The following is a 19,167-nucleotide window of genomic DNA, read 5'->3' on the forward strand; positions in this document are numbered from 1 at the left end:
AGGGACCCAAACGAGCCCCGGAGGGGCCGAAACGTGTCCCCAGGCCGCGCTGTGCGCCTCTGCTTCCCGCCTGGCCCTGCTCCACAGCCGCCCTGGCCATGGGCGGCCTTCATGGTGTGGCTCCTCGAAGGCTCCCGGCCTCACGGCTTCTGCCCCCCAGCACCCCCGAAATTGCGTCTGGTTGAGGGAGAGCTGGCGTTGACGTGCAGTACCAGAGTGCCTCTGGGGCGCCCCGCTGGGTGCTTGGGCAGGGAGGCTGGCGGGTCCCAGCCGGAGGGCGGGTGAATGCAGTGAAGGAGCCGGGATCGCGCTGCAGCCCATGTGCGTGTGCCAGCTCCTCCCGGACAGGCACGACGGGTGTGCTGCCAGCAGGTCAAAGTGGCCGGGCCCCACTCGCCCTGCCAGACCGGGGGTGTCTGGGGAACTCCTGTGTTCCTTCACAGCTCTCTGCGTCCTTGCAGGTCTCTTGGTAGCTCCTTCCATTTTTCCTGGGGCCTCCCCAGGCTTCACCTCTGCCTACGTTTTCTCTGTATTCAAAACATGCAGCTTCCTCCTCTGGGCTGCCAGGCAGAGCACCAGTCCCTTGGGTTCAGCGCCCCGTCCCCCGCTGACCCGACAAAAGCCACAATTACAGGGAAATGGCGGCACCTCTCACAAAGCCCTGGGCCAAGAGCACCCTGAGCACTCCCTCCCATGGGCATGAGGCGGGAGGAGTCCAAACACCAATGTGCCCTCTTAAGGGCTGGCCTGTGCTTGAGGAGCGTGAATTTTTGGATGTTTCAGCTACCAAACGTCATGTGCTAGTAAACATTACTATGTACCGTCTTTTTAAAGCTTTGTAATGTGAAAGCAATCTCAACAAATTGTCTTGAAAACAATAAAAGATCTTACCTGATTTAGTATGTGCTCTGTCAGATTTCAGCGTACGTGAAAGCTGGAGCTGCTCAAAGACAGCAGTCTTCAGAAGTTGTTTTTGTACCATGGGTTTACTTTCTTCTTACCTTGATGTTGGAAACTGTTAAACTTTCCACACCTCAAAATAAAAAACCCAATTAAAATTAAGGCAGTTGGCTGGCATGTGCCATTTAATTTGAATGGCCAAGTTTTGGCAACATAAAATAACGGAAAATACAGTTTTAAAATAGAGACTGTTGAGTAGCCTTCCTAGCAGACATTGCCATTTCTGCTTTGAGGATAAGGCATTTGTAGCAGGAAAATAATAACCAGCAATCATTAGTACAGCTATAGGAGTTCGAACCTTGAGGCATTTTCCAGATATCAAGGGCCCTACAATACCGCTGTGACCTAGAGAAAAATGATTCTGAGGCTTACGGAGTAGGTAATACTGAGACGCTGATTTGTTCAGAGTCAGTGGAAGCTCTTGGCAGATTTGGGAAAAGAAATGGGGTGAAATGTTGGCCCCACTGGCGTCAGTGTCAGTTCTGCCGTCTGCTCCAGTAGTGCCTGTAAGCTCTGTAAGATATATAGAGTGTAAGGCAACTTACATAATCCATCTTATTTAATATGGAGTTTATTTAAAATATGTAACATTCTAGTAACTTATGACCAATACATTAATTAAAGCTATTTTGCAAAGTCCTGGCTGTGCTGATGTAATTAGTGAGGCTCATATTAACTTTAACTGAGATAGAAATTCATCCGATAAATTATATTAAAATCAAAATTGTGCAAACTTAAAATGGAACGGTCCGATGTGTTGGGCTGAACCCTCTAAGAGTGCTTCACTTCAAAGAAAGAAACCCCCAGTGCGTGCAAAGGAGGAGGCTGGGAGCAGCCAGCGGGTGATGGAGCTGGGCTTTGGATCGCTGCGAGATTCTCCCTCGTTCAACGCGGGAGGCGAGAGACCCACAAAGCCATGCTGAGCCCTTCTGGCACCGAGCCCGTGGGCGAATGGAGAGACACACTTATAACCACAAGAGCACTTCTGCAAATGCTCAGCAATGGATTCATAATCCTCCGGTCATTAGAAGGCTGGTGTTTCCCAAGCTGGCAGACCAATGCATGTATCAGAGGGCAAACGTAATGTTCTCAAAAGGATTAGTAGAGGGATTTCTTTTTCAAAGGCCGCAATGTAATTTAAGAAAATCATACATGGGTGAGGGAAGTGTTGCAGATACAAAACCTTAAAGGACATAGAAGACCTGGACAGCAGTGAAACTTCCAGTAGTGCTGAAACGATGCACATGCAAAGCAAGAGCAGATACAACATGACGCATCCTCACTGCTCTGAGCTGAGCTGTGCACGGCAGGGAAGGAACATCCAAAGCCTCAGACATAATCCTAAACTGATTAAATCATAATATATTTACTTTCTACAATGCCGATGTGGTACAACTGAAGAACATGGGTTCAATGTAGATGTCCTGAGACAGAAATACCTGCCTGGCTGGGAAGTTCACACAGGATATAGACAGGATGGATACTGTCCGTAAACTAGATGATAATAAAAAGTGATTTCTGGACCCTCTATTCTATATAATTTTTTTTTATGAAAGTGGCCAAACTCAGATAGAAACAAATTATGAGTGAGGAAATCATATTCCTTCCAGTGGCAGCAAAGAAGGACATGGTTCAGTCCTGGTTTTTTTCAAGACACTGCCCTAATACTTTGAGAGTGTTATGTTCTGACAGGAAGGGTTAAGAGGAGCACATCCCCATGAGCAGGCGGGCTTACGCAGCCCTTGGTAGGAGGCCACAGGGATAGCTACCTACACGTGTTTTGGAATTTTTCCCTTTTCTGGCAGATGGCTGCCTTGCGGCCAGCCCAGGGCCAGCCTGCCGAGACACGTCTGCAGACAAAGCTGAAGCAGTGAATGTCAGACTCGCGGCATCCGAAGCCCAATCTGTAGGAGCCCACATGTTGTCTCACGTGCTCTCTGCCCAGAATCTGGGACCACGCTGCACCGGGTTTTGTTTCTCGAGTGTACCGTTAGGAGAGTTTAGACATATCTAAAATGATCCAATTCACTGTAAACTGGCAGTATAAAAGAAACATGTGCTAAGAGTGCATCCCCAGTGCATATTGGTCAGCTGCAGAGCGCCTGGACTTAAAATAACCATCTGTTCTGGGTCTCACTTTCCACACCTGCAAAATGGAAATGGTGATTCAATTGGAGATCTGCTGCCACAAATTAATTGGTACAGATGAGGTATTTGTTATTACTATTACTACCATGGCAAGTGCAGTGTCCAAATCTAAGTGCATTTCTTCAGGATTTAGAGTACTGTGGATATAGAAGGGTTCACAGAAATCAAGTCTGGGTGAAACAACAGATGACTTGAAGTTAGTGTTATTTAGTGTATTTCTGTACTCTGCCTTGTAAAGCAGTCCAAGAAAATCCTATTATCTGTCAAACCAATGCAATTAAAAAATTCCAGTCTAAACATGGTTGGGGTTTGACCACTTGAGCCGCTGCTGGCCAGCATTTTAAGGGCTGAACTACCAGGCTCTCATGAACTGGGGCTGACTACACACCTTGGTTCTCTTTCAAAACCATTTCAGCAAGTGTCACCACAACTCAGTAATTTTACATGTGAACAAGAATCAAATGTTATCTCTACCCTAGGTCTGAAATTTGCTGATCAGGCATTGAACCAAGGGGTTTTATATACAGGTCACTGAATTGATCAACAGCTGGTCTTTAAGGGAAGGGATCAAATCATGCACAGCACAGTAATCAAGACCAGATGTTTGTCTAAAGGACAAGCTCCAGCTCAAGCAGGAATTAATTAAGCAAAGTCTTACAGGCTGTGTTATAAGGGAAACAGATGAAAAGATCACAACAGCCCCTCTGCTTTTTTTTAATTAAAAAAAACCCCAAACAAACAATTTGAAACAACTGACCACATTTTGGCCACAAATCATTCAGTGAAATAAAACTTGCTTTTGGGTCCCCCAGTGAAAGATTTCCCGGTGCAACCTGCTGGCAGTAAGCTCAGCTTAGGCAGACTCAGTGAAGTCTGATACGGTTTACTTTGTATGCTGTGATTTAAGGAGAATGTTACTCCTATATGTGTGGGTATACTCTTGTGTACATCTGCATTTAATATATTTATCATGTACATTTTTGTCTGTATGTCTCATGAATACAGGTGACCTGTATCTTTTCTTAGACAAAGACTGATCATGTTTCTAACTTTTTGATTGCAAATTCTGTCCATGAGGTAAAAGGAAGAAACACGAAACCACAGCCAAAGAAGAGCAGAACCTTGACTCCAGCCAAACTCTGCGCTCCCTGCAGAGGTCTTAGATTGTTACATTTCTAACAGAAACTGGTGTGAAGTGAGTTTGTCACCAGATACAAGGCAACTGCACATGGAAAAGTCAGCATGGGAGGGGCTCTTCCCATTCATTTTGACTGACAAAGAGTTTCAACTTAACAAATATGTTTTAAGGCGTGACAGGAAAATCTGAGTGAAAAACTTGCAGAAGTTTATCACAAAGCAAACATCCCAAAGTTAACTTTCTCTCTTTGTTTGTTCCCTTTCCCAGTATTTGTGTAATTATAATTTGAGTAACTCATTCAACTCCTGATCCTACAGACCAAGATTAAACACCAAAAGGGAGTTTAATCCATATTAAGAATTAAATCCACATTCCTCTGTCTCATGTCTGAATCAGCCCTGTTTGCAGTGAAGCTTCAACCCCAACACCAAAGCAACAGATTCATCTTCAGCCTGAGCCACCAAGTTGCCGAGCAGCAGATTTCAAAGCGATTCAGTTCAGCTTCCCTGACGCTTCTGGTACGGAACAAACAAAACCGTGGATGCACCCTGTTTCCTCTGAACGCTTCAAGGCAGAAAGAGAGGGGGGGGAAGACTGTGGAATAAAAGGATCTGTTTCTTTTCAATTTCTGTTCATCCGATAACATTTTGGATTTTTGGCAAAAGCTTTGTTATCTTATGGCTGAACATCCTATTTCATAAGAAGTTTGAGGCAAGTAGGCTCCAAGTAGATAATTGCAGTTTGAGGGCATCTTTGTGCATACTGCACGTTATTGTGGATACAGGTGTTTTCCGGAGCAGCAGTGGCCAAATGCCCGAGGTAACCCTTCAGTCCCTGACATTAGTCTGCGTTTTCTGCTGTAGGTCTTGCTACAGATGCCTGAGGTGTTTGGCAGGGTAGTGAAGCTGAAGGCATTGTATTTCCTAGTTGCACTTTTTCTTCCATATGAAAATTCATCTCTGGTGCAGCATCTGCTTCTTAACAAGGCAATGTCTTGTTTTCCTGCCAACATGTCATGAAACTTAAAGACATTTTAACCATGGGAATAGCTTTTCTACTGCTAGTGACTCTTAACTTAGTGCTCAGAACCAAGGGCCTCAGTTCAGCTAAAATGCAGTATCTAGTGAATGGAATCTGATAAATTAAATTATGGACATACCTGATTACAGGGGGTACATTCAAATTTATTACCTATTATATACAATCTCAACCAACGGTTAACTTTAGTATAGAATAAACACACAAATATAAACTGAATTGTCAAAACTAATTAAAAGAAGAGAGGAAAAGCATCACAATGGTCTCTTCCTATGTCCTTTGTTAAGATCAACATGTTCTTCTGAGACGTTTCGACCTCACTGTAACACCGTAACCTCACTGTATTATGATACAGCCAGCAGTCTCCTTGAAAAGACCCACCAAGCTTTTAGGAAGTGCCAGGGTAGTGACTTGTCCTTCTCACATGGAGAGGGGCACCCTGAGATGCTCCTGTCCTTTATGCCTCCAGATGAGACCCACAGAGATCCCTCTGAATCCTTATGGAGATGGAGGATCAGTTGTTACAGAGTCCTTCTCCTCTAGCCTGTGTCCTGCACCCTGGCTGCAGCCCGGGCAGGCTGGCTTTGGGCAGAAGCCAGCATTCTCCACTCCAGAACTGCCTCCCTGGGGCAACATATCTTGGTGCAGGGTGAGGGCCAGCTTGCTTCTGCTGCAGGACCTGTTTGGCTGGTTCAGCTGCTGGCCAGTTTGCAGAGGGTGTGTGAGAGGAGCAAACCGTACTCTTTAGGGTCAGCTGCCTACATGTGCACCCAGAACTGTCCAGCACATCTGCCAAGGCTGTGCATCCACATGCAATGAGTACGTGCTCAACTGCTTAGAGATGCGCACAGGGCAGGGGCGACGGCTGCAGCCAGCAGAGCATCCACAGCTATTTTCGTGGTTTCCATAGAAAGGGGCCACACAGGGGAGGGGTAAGGCTGAGACTAAATCAGGCCAAGTCAAAGGCGAGAGGGAATAAACGCGGTCTGGACGTGAGTTAGGTGGGACTTCACCTGCAGGCTTGGGGTAGAAAGAGATGGAAAGGGGTGAGGGAGGATGGGGGGGCCCTGGGGAGAACCCGCTCAGGTGAGGGCGGGAGGGATGCTGCTGGCGGAGCTGCTGCTGGTCGGGCCGGTACCGCTTGCTGGCGGGGAGGGCGCTGGCCGGGGCCGGCAGCGCTGGTGGCGGTGCTGCTGCCGGTGCCCGCGGACCCCGCGGCGGCTGCCGGACTACGAGTCCCAGCGTGCCCGGCAGGGCAGGGGCCGCGCTGCGCAGCCGCCGCGCCGGGCACCCACCTGCCGCCGCCGGCGCTGGGCTCGGGGCGCGGAGGGGCGCGGAGCCGGCGGGCGGCGCTGGGCTCGGGGCGCGGAGGGGCGCGCAGGCGGCTGCCGGCGAGGGCCGGCCCCACGGCGGGGTAAGGCGGCGGGCCGGGGCCGGGGCCGGGCGGGACGCCGGGGCATCGCCCGCGGGCCCCGGGCGGGCGGCGGCTCCGCGGGGCTCCGCGCACTGCGGTGCGGGGCGGTGCGGGGCGAGAGGGGCGGTGCGGGGCGAGAGGGGCGGCGGGGCGGGTGGCGGAGCATCCCCGGGAGGGGCGCGGGGCGCCGGCCGGCTCCGACCCCACCCCGGCGGCCGGGCAGGAACGCCGCTAGAAATCCTCCTCGGCGTGTGAAAACCCGCGGGGCTCGGCCGGGCGGCCCCGAAATGTCCGAGGCTCCCGCGGGGAGCCGAGAGCCTTTCCCCTTCCTGCCTTTTTTTGGTTTTACTAGCGCGTTTGACAAGGCAATGCGTATATATTTATTCCGATGTGCTCGCATCCTTTATATCGGGCGTTAACTGACGAAAAATAGGCAAAGCAATGTAGTAAAATATGAAAAAAAGGTTTGTAAATGAAGACGAGCCATCTCTCCTTAGAGATCTCCTGCCTTTTGTATCTCAGAAATACAGCAGGACTGATGGAAGGTGGTTATGCTCCGCTGCCGTGGAGCAGGTCAGAATAAACGTGCCACTGACAGCTTCAGGAACAGGATGTGGGTTTAGTAACATTTAGTAGCATTTCCAAGCTCTTGATGAGCACAATGTGTCCTCAAAACCTGCACATTGGCATTAGATATCACACGTGCTCTATTTTGTCATCTTCCGATTACAGAATTATCAGGGTGGCCCTCCGCTAACTCAAGGGTTTTTGCTTTGATGGAAGCTTTGAGGGAATTTCTTTTGCCAGAGTAGAATTCCACAGTTGATCAATGAGAAACGTGTAGAGAAATCTGAGGACTATAACACCAAAAAATAAATGAAAACTGGTTAGATTCATGTGACCACCCTGAGCTTAGGAGTAACATAAACTTATGAAAAAAACCCATTGTAACATCATTAATGATGAAATAAATTCAGAAATGTAATAATATCAAATAAAATTTAAAAATAATTGGAAGAAGTGATAATATTTTTATACCATGAATGATACACTGTGTAGATCTATAGTTCTGAAAACGTTTAGTAGCGGAAGCCCTCAGTAAGATATCGAGCTGCGTACTTGTAGTACATAGATGCAGTCTTTCAATTTCTTATCATATGAAAGCTTTCCTTGAACTGATTATTCTCAGAAATTGTCCTTGAACTTCCTCTGTTCTGCCCTCTGCTTCTGGAGATAGGAACATGTAATGGGAAAGAAACACCTGGGACCAACTGGCCTAATACTGCAGGCATCACATCTTCTAATTCCTCGCAAGGGATACAATTATTAGAAAAATGAATTTAAACTCAGGGATGTATGGAGGTGTCTCACTGAATTATACTAACGATATTACGATCTTTTTCTACATTATTCTGCACCCATTTGCTATCTAACAGGCTGTCTGCCCTTGCTGTGGTGCTGTGTGGTAGATAGCTCTTAACTGGCTTCCACTCTGTATGTATATATTTAAATTTTTACCACTATGTAAAAAATGAAGAAAGTTATGGGAGTCATTTCAGTGACTTTGCCAACCCAAATTCCATATGTATCTTTTCTCCCATTCATCTAGCTTGGTTGGATTTGTCTGTACTTAGCCAGTAGCCTCTCTTGTAATCCAAGTAATTTTGTTCAAAATGGTGCGCTTCGCTCTCTCGTTGCATAACTTTTCTTCCTTCCCCACATTTTTATTATTTGTTATTATTTCCAGTATTTTACAACTTCTGGACCAGATGATCCTTGAGGTCCCTTCCAACCTGGTATTCTATGGTATTCTATCATTCTATGTTTATGCATTTCTGCAGTTATTAATCTGCTCTAGGGTTTTTCTGTAGCATTCCTAAGTTATTGAATCCCATAGTTTGATGTCTTCCTGTGACTGAGTAGCCTTTGGACCGGGGGTGTGATAGCTATGCAGGGTTTTGCATTGAGAGGCGCCAGGTAGCATCCTGTAGCCACGTGTATTTGCACGTGCAGGTTAATACCGGGGTGAATGCATGTGTTCTGTTTACTGCCCGTAACACGCAAGTGTAGCAGTGGCTTGTGTTTAACAGTGGAGTTTGGTCATCATTATTTGGTGCCGCAGGAATCTGTACACTTATTTTTTAAATCCTTCTTTATTAGGATGATTTCAAGGAACAGCTGGGTGTGAAGGTCCAGCTGCTGTTCTAAAATAGGGAAATCTGAGCAGAGCAGTGACAAAAAGGTAGCACGCTGTTTGCTATCTGTTGGCAGCACAGGTGGAACAATGCTTTTGTTAACATTGCCAGTGTCCTTTTTTCCTATTGATGTTTCCAACATGTGAAAAACAGACTAGTGTTGTCTTTTCCAGGGCTGGTCTGATCTATTTTGTTGTGAAAATAATAAGTCTCTTTCCAGGTACAATTCCTTCTCCTATTTATTGTTTCAGCTATCAGGATGTGCTTATCATGGATGGTTTCTGGCTTTGGTTTACAGCTAAAATGCAAAAACCAGGTAGTTACAATGTCTCTGCACGCTGTAAAGAGAAAAAACAGCTTAGGAAAGATGCAAAAAGAGAGGGTTTTAGAAGTTATCTAACAGTGATCATTATTAATGATCATAGTTCTGCAATCAGTAGTATATGCTCTTAACCCAGCCTTTGGTTCTATCTCTGCTGTGCTTTCACTTGGCGTATATGGTTCATTTAAAAGATCCACTTAAATGAACGAGACTGTCCAAGGAAGAAGGGACCTATAGCCAAAGGAAAAGCTGTTCAATACTTGGAAGATCGTTCAATTTTTTGTCTTGCCACAGACTTTCTGTTTGACCTCAAACAAGGCATTTCTTTCCTCTGACAGGACAGTGAAATGAAGAGGCTCTTGTGTGGTTGGTGGTGTTGAAGGCACTACCGTAGTTGGTTCCGTGTAGACATGATTGATCCATGAGGATACCAGGACCTGCCTTTGGCTTCTGAGGATGCCTTTGAACAAAGCTGCAGAAAATTTATACCCCAATGTACGCTTTGCTTTGCATTCATGGTAGATGTGCTGATGACAAGAACTACAATTCTTTACACAACACAAAATCTGGGAGACTGAACTGGATGAAGACGCCCTTGTGTAAACATCACAGCTGTTACTGTAATGTGCATGATATAGGAACTGATTCATCCATGTTCATCTGGGGACCACAAAGTCACAAGACTGAGAGCATGTACGCTCCGGGGCAGTGCTCGCCAGGGGACGTACAACCTCTTGTTCCAAGGCAAATCAGCACCTATCTACTGCAGAAGCAAACCTGCTGAGTCTGGTAGTTATCAAAAGAAGTTAAAATATCATTGGTGCACCACAGAAAATAATGAGGCTGTTTTCTTCCAGTTGCTATCAGATTGGCACTTACACTCTTACACTGTCTCTTGTAACACTGATCAGCATCATTACCGATAATCTCAGTCAATCGTCATATTAAGTCTTATCCCAGTGGCCACAGTCAACCAGCACTTGTAGAGCTCAGCAGCAGGGTGTTTCTGTTCACGTCAGACCTGAAGCTTGCAGATGACAAATTGTGGGTGGAGCTGCCATTTCATAGTCCATTTTGTCTGCATAAAAAGACTCTGCTCTCCAGGATTTTCAGCCTAGCACTTCACACCGCCCTCAGTTTCAGACAGGAACTATGTCATGTTTTTATTTTAGAAAAGCTAATTAACCTTGCATGGATTTTCAAATAATTGTTTAAGTTCTAAAGAAGGAAGAAACCTACCTTCCAGTTCCACAAAGTGACCAGTTGCAATGAGCAGAAATAGAAGATGGTTGCTTCATTATTTTATAACTAAACTTTACCCCTCTAAAAGCAAGGGGTGTCTGTCCCTGCAGGAGACACGACAGATGGACAGGTCTTTCTGCTCTTTTCCATTTCCCATACTTGATGCATCACTGGAGTGTCAGAGCACCACACGCAGTCCCACTAATATCTGTAACGCTTAGGTTTGTTCTGTCATTCTCTTCCCGTAGGTAGGAACTGAGCAATTTAAAAGTTGCTTTTTTTAAGTAAGACTGGCTTAAATCATCATATGGTCACTGTATAATGAGTCATAATTTTTGTATGGAAACAGTTCTAGTGGTTATGATCTAAAAATATGACGATACCCAGAAACAGGTTATAAATTCATCAGGCATTGTAAAGAAATCTACTTCCTTCCCAGGACTTAGTTTCATGTTTTGAATGGTTATGAATAATACTACTAATGTTATTTTAGCAAACAATCAGAAATTAGTTATTATATAATTATTCTAGTCTGCATCAGTGGGAGAAGCATTAATGTTTCATCTTTCTTTAATTGCCAGTGAAGAGCCTTTTATGTTATCTGAATCAAAGGGAGGTCACCCCTTTATATCATCTATAAATAACGGTACATTCATGTGGATGATTTTGCAATATACATGATGGTTATTTTCTTACAAAGGGCATGGTCGAACTCCCATGAAAGTGAATTGATGTCTCACATTTTATTTGCATTGGAATTGTCAATCTCTCAGTGAAGAAGCCAACTGTAATGTAAACTACAGTGTGGCATAAGCATTACTGAGTTTCAGAAAGGCTCATCCAATTATGAAGTGGAGTTTCTGATCACTAAATGATTATTTATAGGTTCAGGCCTAGTCTAATATTAGGACAACATAATTGTTTGTTATTTGCCAGTCTCTATATGGGACTAAACCATAGGAACAGAACATGAAATAACCCTACATTAGCCCTGGAGAAAAAGATACAGGGATATAATAAATAAATATACAGGGATTTTCGCGAATTCTTTGCTACAGTATGACAAAAGATGGCAAACTGGGCTGGGAATAGAAGAGGTTTGGCCACATCGTTACTTGCCCAGAGCCTGCCCTGAGAGCGCTGCCCGCCACCCCAGAGACACCCTCTCCATGGACCCGGTTCTGCAAATCCCTAAACAGGTTAGTCGCTTTGACCCACCCAGCGATCATGCTGTGTCCTGGATGGAAAGAGTTAGAAAAGGTGACTAAACTGGAGCAGTTCAGGGCTCCTTGTGTTGTGAGCTCTTCAGAAGTTTTTTGGGGGAAACAGGCAAAAAAGTTGGGGGATTCTAGAAGACCAAATCCTTTTCTACAGATCTCTCTTCCATTTTGTACCTATGTGAGTTTCTTTTATGTGTCTACTGTCTCTATCTACATCAGGACCTGTAGCTAATACTGTTTTCATCACACACACACAAAAAATCGGTTTCATAATGTTTCACTCTGTGTTCCTATTCTACTTCTGTGCTGTGCTGGCCCTAATGCATCCTTTCTAGCTCTTCTGAGATTTCGGAACCTCCTAGTTCAAAACCAAGAAATTTTATACCACAAAACATGATCTCCCATATGTTCATGGTTAGAAAATACATATTGGTCTTGCTTTTCAAGTATAAAAATAAAAAAGGAACCTTATTTATATGTCAAATAATGGAGTATTTATAGATACTTTTGTTTGTTTGTTTGTTTTAAAGTTTGAGCTTTCAACAGCCCAGCCTTATTTTTCATAGCAGTTCCTGGACATCAGAGAGGTCCCCTGTCTGGCACTGGATTAAGTCTATTGTTGGGAGCCCTCCATTGCCTGGATGGTGAGGACAATCACCTTCCCACTGAGCATCTGCTTGTGTTGCACAAACACTGCTCTTAATCATAATGGCCCCAATCCTATTTATTTGGTCCAGTATCAATTTAACTTGGGATTTATTCCACCTGTTTCTTATTTTCATGTTTAGCTACTTGATACTATTTAAAGAAAGGGAAGAATTTTTCCACATTTACAGACCAGTTTCACAGCTATTTTTCAAAACATGAATATCCACCACTCTGTGGATATGGAGATAGTTTAAAATAGATTGTGCATCAGGATTTCCTTTCTAAAAATCAGTTGCCATGATTTGCAAGAGCGAGAACAATTTCTTTATTCTGATTATAAAAAAAGATTTTTTCTATAAAAATGCAGACTGTTGGATTATTTCCCCTCCAGTACCTCTCTTTACATAATAAATGCACGTTGCCATGCAGCTTCTTAGCTTGCACTACTATCAAGAGCTAGAAATTCAAATCATCTGTATCATAGTATTCTCATCTCTACAGGACCTCGGAGAGATTCTGTTTTTCTAGGTGTATAGCCTGTGTTTTAAACAGCGTGAGTGACCCGATGTGCCTTTGTAGCTGCTGGTCCATAGAAGGTCCTACAGGTCAGGTTATTCCAAAACCTCTCAAGGGATCCAAGCCAATGCAAGTGGGACCTCTCTGACATCTGACATTAATGCAGCAGAGGACTGATTCCTTCTCAGAAAGAAATATCTGTATCAGCAGTAGAGAATTACAACAGTATTATGGTATCAGCAGCAACTACAGCCTAGCTACTCTAGAAAACCCTTTCAGTAGCGTCTAAGGATTATAACCAAAAAGTACATACGGAACGAGCAAAGTATAGAGGAGTTATATAGTGCAGCAGGTGTTGACTATATAGAGCAGTAATGATTTTATGCAGGCTGACTAATGACGCCCTTTTTGTCATTGAAAATGTATTTTGAATCCTGATGTTGACAAGCATGGGTGAAAAAGCTGCCCCAAATAAAACAGAAGTATGTATTTCTTAATTTAGATGTAATCAATGATAAAAATATAGCAATGGAGTCTTTGAAGCTCACTGCAAAACATCTGTGCTCCACAAAGGTTTAAAAGTAGCACATGGTTAGCAGAAATGCTACTTTCCGTCGTTCTCCACTATCCTGAATCAGCATGTTTTTAACCCGTTGGGCATCTAGCAGCATGCTTTGCTGTTTAACAGGGGGTATTTGAGCCCATGGTACACTGCGGCGCTCCGTATTGAAACTAAATGGAAAAAACAAATGGCATTTGTGCTTCTCTATGCCTTACTCTCCTTATTCACTCTTCCCAGTAAGTTTGATGGGGAAAATCCATAGTCTTACCCGTGGTCCCTCATTCTGCTTCCCTCGGTGTCCCTGCTGCAGTGTAACATTCACAGCGTGTCCCCTCTGCAGTTAGATGGAACCTCTCCTCTCTACTGTGTGACGCCTGATCTGCTCTTCACTGCTCACAGTAACAGTGGCTCGGGGCTGTTGGTTGGTTATGATTGCTTCTGTAACCAATTAAAGTTTGGACTATGTTTCTTTCATATAGGAATCATAACAAAGAAAATCCAGTGGATATAATCTGTAAAATGTAAGCAGGTATGTGCACACTCAGAAAAGTCCAACCACAGTAAGGAGCACCACAGGCAGCATATGGCCCTGTTTACATACACAAAGTTAACAGTATGAAATCCAATTAGGAAGGTGGAGATCGTAATCATCACTTTAGACAGCAATTTCCAGAGTGTATAACTCAAGACTTCAGCATTTCCTTCCCCGACTGAAATGATGCTGAATTGTTGGACTTATCTTGTTCCCTTGGTTTCCGATAATGTGATTGTGGTGAAAGGTCAGCAGTGAGCATAAAGCCAGGCTATGAACGATAGGCATTGCAGCGGAGCTTTTACTAGCCTGTACGGCAGGGTGCAAGCTCCAGAAAAGCTTTACTACTTACAGGGATTGTGGACAGAGAAATTCCCTAAGCAGCGTCTTTTGCTTTTGTGCAGTCACAGAAGAGTAGGAGCCAGTTGTGAAAGGGAAAATGTCCAGGGGATTTCTGTTGCAAACGTATGCGTGCAAGAAAAGCATGATTTCAAGCTCTTCTGTGCACCACTGATCTAACAAGGGTTATCCAACATAGTGCTCGTGCCACGAGAGGAGTTAGACTGATACTTCTTTAATATCTGGGTTTATATTTCTCTGTGGGTATCCTTGCTGCACATGGTCAAATATCTTCTCTTCCTAATAATTAGAAGAAAACAGTGGCAGCATTGAAAACTGTCACGTGTTGAAAAGCGTGTCCTGGCATGTCTTCCCTTTATGGCTAAGCACTTAAATAATTTACAAAGAAATCAAAAATGTCCGGTACACACACAAATCATACTCTGCAGTAATTACCCATTAGCAGCTGGATTCAACTTTGGAAACCTTTTCACAAAAGCCATTACCCCCATGGGCGTGCCGCTATGGGTAAAGCAGTTCTCAGCCGTGTCCCCTGGTGGGAATCGTGCCACGCCACACAGCCGAGGGAGAGGTTCTCCTACCCGCCGTCCTGCACGACGCAAGTGCTGAACCTCAGCCAGGGAAACTGTTATGTACTCTTACTAGTTACTTTTCCAACAATATTTAATTAACCTAGCCTTGGGATTACATTTCTGTCTTTTCCAGGGATGAGATTAAACTCTAATAAAATAACGATTTCAACTGTTCAGTAAGAGTTTTAGAAAGCTCTAATCCCCTCAAAGAAATTTTTTAGCCCTGTTAATGACTGCTAGCTGAAATGTTACGTATTTAATGAGTTTATCCAAAGAAACTTAGAGAAGGTGCCTGATGCCTTAGTACAGAAATGTTGTATTGCAGCTGAATTTGGTTTTTACAGTTTGAACCAATATACTTACCACTTTTAAATAAAATGTTTTCATTATTTCACAAGCTGTTTTGGTAACAAATTGTGTCAACTAAATGTATGTAGAACCAGTGTTCTCTTTAAGTGCCAAGTACACAAAACCATTAGCTCTTTAGGACTTTTTATGCCAAAATATCTTTCACACTCATCACATATGATGGAATTGATATAATATAAGAATTTTTCACAACCACTGTAACTTTGTGAAACATCAGATGCTGACTGACTTCCTAAAAGAAACTGACAATTTAAAGAACAGCTGAGTTCTACCATCACATTTGGAATGGCTTGACGAGGATGTCATGCTATGAAAACAGGGATAATAAATAAAGCAGTACCAAAGCAGTACCAAAGCAGAAAATGAGAGTGTTTAAGGGAAATAATGTTTTTGCTTGGAATAGCATGCTTAAGTGTTTCAAGTCAAGGCTTATCATGCCTTGCAGCATTCATAGAATTCCAGATTTTTCAAATTTGTAATTCTACTCATTATTCTCTTCCCTTTCTATAGGTTGCTGATTTCTGGTCTTTTTGATAAATAGAAAAATGAGATATGTTTTAATATTTAGTATTTTAATAGTGAAACTCTTAAGTAAATGCAACATTTTCATTTAGATTTTGAATAAAAGGAAAATAAAAATCAGGCTTCCAGCTCATATGAAGAACGATAGAACTCGCATGGATTTTGTTAGTCTATGACCACTATGGGCCTGGCCAAAGGAAATCTGAGTTCTGGCTGATAGATAAGGCAGATGTAAGCTCCGGTTGGCTGGTTTCCATATCAACCGTAACTTTGAAATTTGTGAATGCAGAAACGGAGCTGTAAAACTGCCCAGCTAGCTGTGTAATTCAGAGAGCTCCGGTGCTGGGTGGGGAACTGGGCAGACTTGGGGGGCCTGCAGCACAGTTAGAGTCCCCAGCTAATGCTGTCTCTGATCAGACATTCATCCTCTTTCACTCCATCCATTTACAGGCAGATTCCGCTTCTAGAATTGGTTCTGGACAGGAAAAAAAGAGCGAGAAAAGACAGAGAGTCCTTCATCATATGACAAATTACATGACAGTGACTACCGGGGCCACGCAAATGACGCTTTCTTGTTACTGATCAGTTGGGATCATCTAGGAACCACATTCAAGTTTTAAAACTTAAGGAGTTTCTGAATTACTAAGTCTGTATTTTTTTTAATGACCGTGTTTTGAATGCCTGCAGGTGCCCCATGCAGCAGACTGATTTACAGGTGATCTTTTGAGCTATAAGTAGCATATCGCCACTGCAAGAATTATTTTGATGATAAGTGCTATCATTTGTAGCCAAAAAATTTGAAATAAGAGTACCAACCAGCATACTTTATAGCTGCTTAGGTAACCAGAATGAACCAAAAAGCCAGTCAAGACGATGCGGGTAAGCTTTCAGCCATCAGCAAAGCTGGGATAAGATAGAATACCTCGAGGCATAACATTTTGTTTCTTGGTTGTCAGCATTGGACTGTTTTCTGTGACTACTGCTTTCCTCTGCCTTTAGCCAAAAGAACAAGCAGATACTGCTGTTTCTAAGCAAATTAAATAAACCAGATTTATCTCTATGGAAAATGATAAGATCCCAATGTTTTTTTTCTTATCTATGCCTGAAAGGTTCTCTTTGCCACTGCACCCGCAACCCTTCCTCGCTATTCCTCGGCGACTGCTGCACAGGCAGCCCCAGCGCTTCCCACCCCCTCCGCTGAGCCACCACATCTTGCTGCTTTGTTTTCATTAATAAAGTGTAAATGTGACTCGCAGCATTGCGGGCTCTTTAGGACTATATCAGCTAAATAGAGATATTCCTAATGCTTTATTGTTAACAGTGAGCGAAGCCACAAGAAGCTCAGTACTCCTGGATGGTTGACATCTTGAAGAGCAGCACCAGTGGAGCAGTGCAGCAGGAGCCATGTCTCTGCCCTTCCGAAAAGAGTTGGAGAAATATAAGAATATCAATGAAGATGAAATACTCAGCAAACTCTCAGAGGATGAACTGAAACAGCTAGAGCATGTTCTCGATGACCTTGATCCAGAGGTTAGTAATGGGGGCTGGAGGGATCGTAGTTCAAAAGCTCCCTATTAGAAATGCCACGTACGGCAGCATTTTATATTTGTATTCTGTTACAGTAGAGGCAGTGTACTCTAAAGGATGAGCAACTCACCTAGGAACGTTTTGGTTTTATTCCTGCTGTGATGTGCTACTTGCTTTTGTACAAGTCACTGTGCCCTTTCTCTATCCCTTGTCTATTTAGACACGAGCTTGTCTGCAATCTAAATCTTTAATCATGTTTGTACACTGCAGCACGATGAGAAGCTTTTTATGGCTGCTATTTCTGAGCACACCAATAAACAAACAAACATAGCGTGGGTCTGTGAAGATCAGGTCTTTTGAACTTCTGAAATCTGCTGGCTATGTCATTCAGCACAGATATTTTTAGCTGAAGAGAATATATTTAGGCATGATTAAGAAAAATAAGATTCAGCTACACAACTGTCTTTTTCTAGAGAGCAAGGATAATTTGGATATTTGAAGACACTCTCACAAAGAATTTAAGGATCTCTGGCCTGGGAACCACTTGGTCCTACAACAATGAGGTTACAGTCACAAGCGTGCTGGTTGGGAATTCTGACTGTACCTACCCCAAAAACTTCCAAACTGATGTAGGAGTTTGAAAACTGGCAGGTAAACTGGCAGATAAAAACTGTTGACGCTGGAGACAACATAAATTTGAAAAATCACAATAAATTAAAGCTTCTAGTTTTACAGCATAAATTTATCTGGAAATTAAGGGTGGGCTTTACTGTTCTCTCCCTCCACGCTGCCACTTCCCTTGCTGCTACCACTTCTACAGTGCCTTTTCTGGTATTTTCAGGTATCTAGCATCTCAAATAGAGACACAGAATATAAAGAAATCCCCCCCAAACAGGCCACATGCACTGCAAAGTCCATGTACCTGTATACCTTTCTGGGATTTCCCAGACTGAAATGTGGGAGCCTGATGCATCTTCCTCTATTATGGGGTGCAGATGCAATCACATGGTCACATGTTTGAAGTGGGGCTTCATCTGCGTGCTTCCCAAATACTCTGAATAGCTGAAGTCCACATAATTCACCAATTACTTTCTATGCATGCCATTCATTTCTGAAGTCCAAGAGACATCTGCATTAGAATGAAAGGAATTTTTGAAAAATGAAAAGAGAAAAATGGGGAGGAAAAAGAGCAAATGAAGAGAAGAAAATGTATAGAAAACTTGTCCGGGTGTATCTACCTGGACTGCGTACTCTGTGGCTGTAATATGTGTAACACAAAGGGCTCTGATCCTGCTCAGTTCTTCGGTGCTGTGATTGTAAATATGGTTAGTAAAAGTATGAATAGCAGTGTAATTGAGAAGCCTGGAAGATACACTGTTTCAACGGTTATGTTTAGGTAACGTGCATTATTGCTGTCACCAAAGAGCATTATGTAAGGTAACGTGCAAAGAATGGTTTCAGTTAAAAAGCAACAGCACTGAAATGAAATCGAGAATGCTGTATTCCCTTACACGCCTCCCTCTCTTTCACAGAACGCCTTGCTCCCAGCAGGATTTCGGCAGAAGGACCAGACCACTAAACCTGCCACGGGCCCTTTCGACAGAGAACGCCTGCTCTCGTACTTGGAGAAGCAAGCACTTGAGCACAAAGACAGAGAAGACTTTGTACCGTTTACAGGGGAAAAGAAAGGTACCGTCCATCTGCGCGTGGGTGTTGAGTAAGGGACCTCCTGGGCACGGGCATCCTCCGCTGCCTGGCCTTTTTCTGGAATACGCTGGGACAAAAGAGGTGGGGACCGTTACAGTGCAGGGGGAAGCTCAGGAGCCAGATGTAGAGCTGCTGTGGCAGGGGATGAAGCTGCTCTGGAGTTATAATTACGTGT

General features: G+C 43.8%; 1 protein-coding gene across 1 annotated transcript in view; it reads left to right on the plus strand.

Annotated features, from left to right (window-relative positions):
* Positions 1–6,561: 6,561 nt before the first annotated feature.
* Positions 6,562–19,167, plus strand: part of LOC104639094 (tropomodulin-2) — a 35,214-nt gene continuing 22,608 nt past the window's right edge. The window contains exons 1-3 of the mRNA XM_075764441.1: positions 6,562–6,698; positions 17,080–17,288; positions 18,818–18,974. Of these exons, the coding sequence (XP_075620556.1) occupies positions 17,163–17,288; positions 18,818–18,974 (283 nt within the window). The 5' untranslated portion in view covers positions 6,562–6,698; positions 17,080–17,162. The remainder of the gene's footprint in view (positions 6,699–17,079; positions 17,289–18,817; positions 18,975–19,167) is intronic.

The sequence above is a fragment of the Balearica regulorum genome, chromosome 12, assembly GCF_011004875.1.
Source record: "Balearica regulorum gibbericeps isolate bBalReg1 chromosome 12, bBalReg1.pri, whole genome shotgun sequence".
Taxonomy (NCBI): domain Eukaryota; kingdom Metazoa; phylum Chordata; class Aves; order Gruiformes; family Gruidae; genus Balearica; species Balearica regulorum.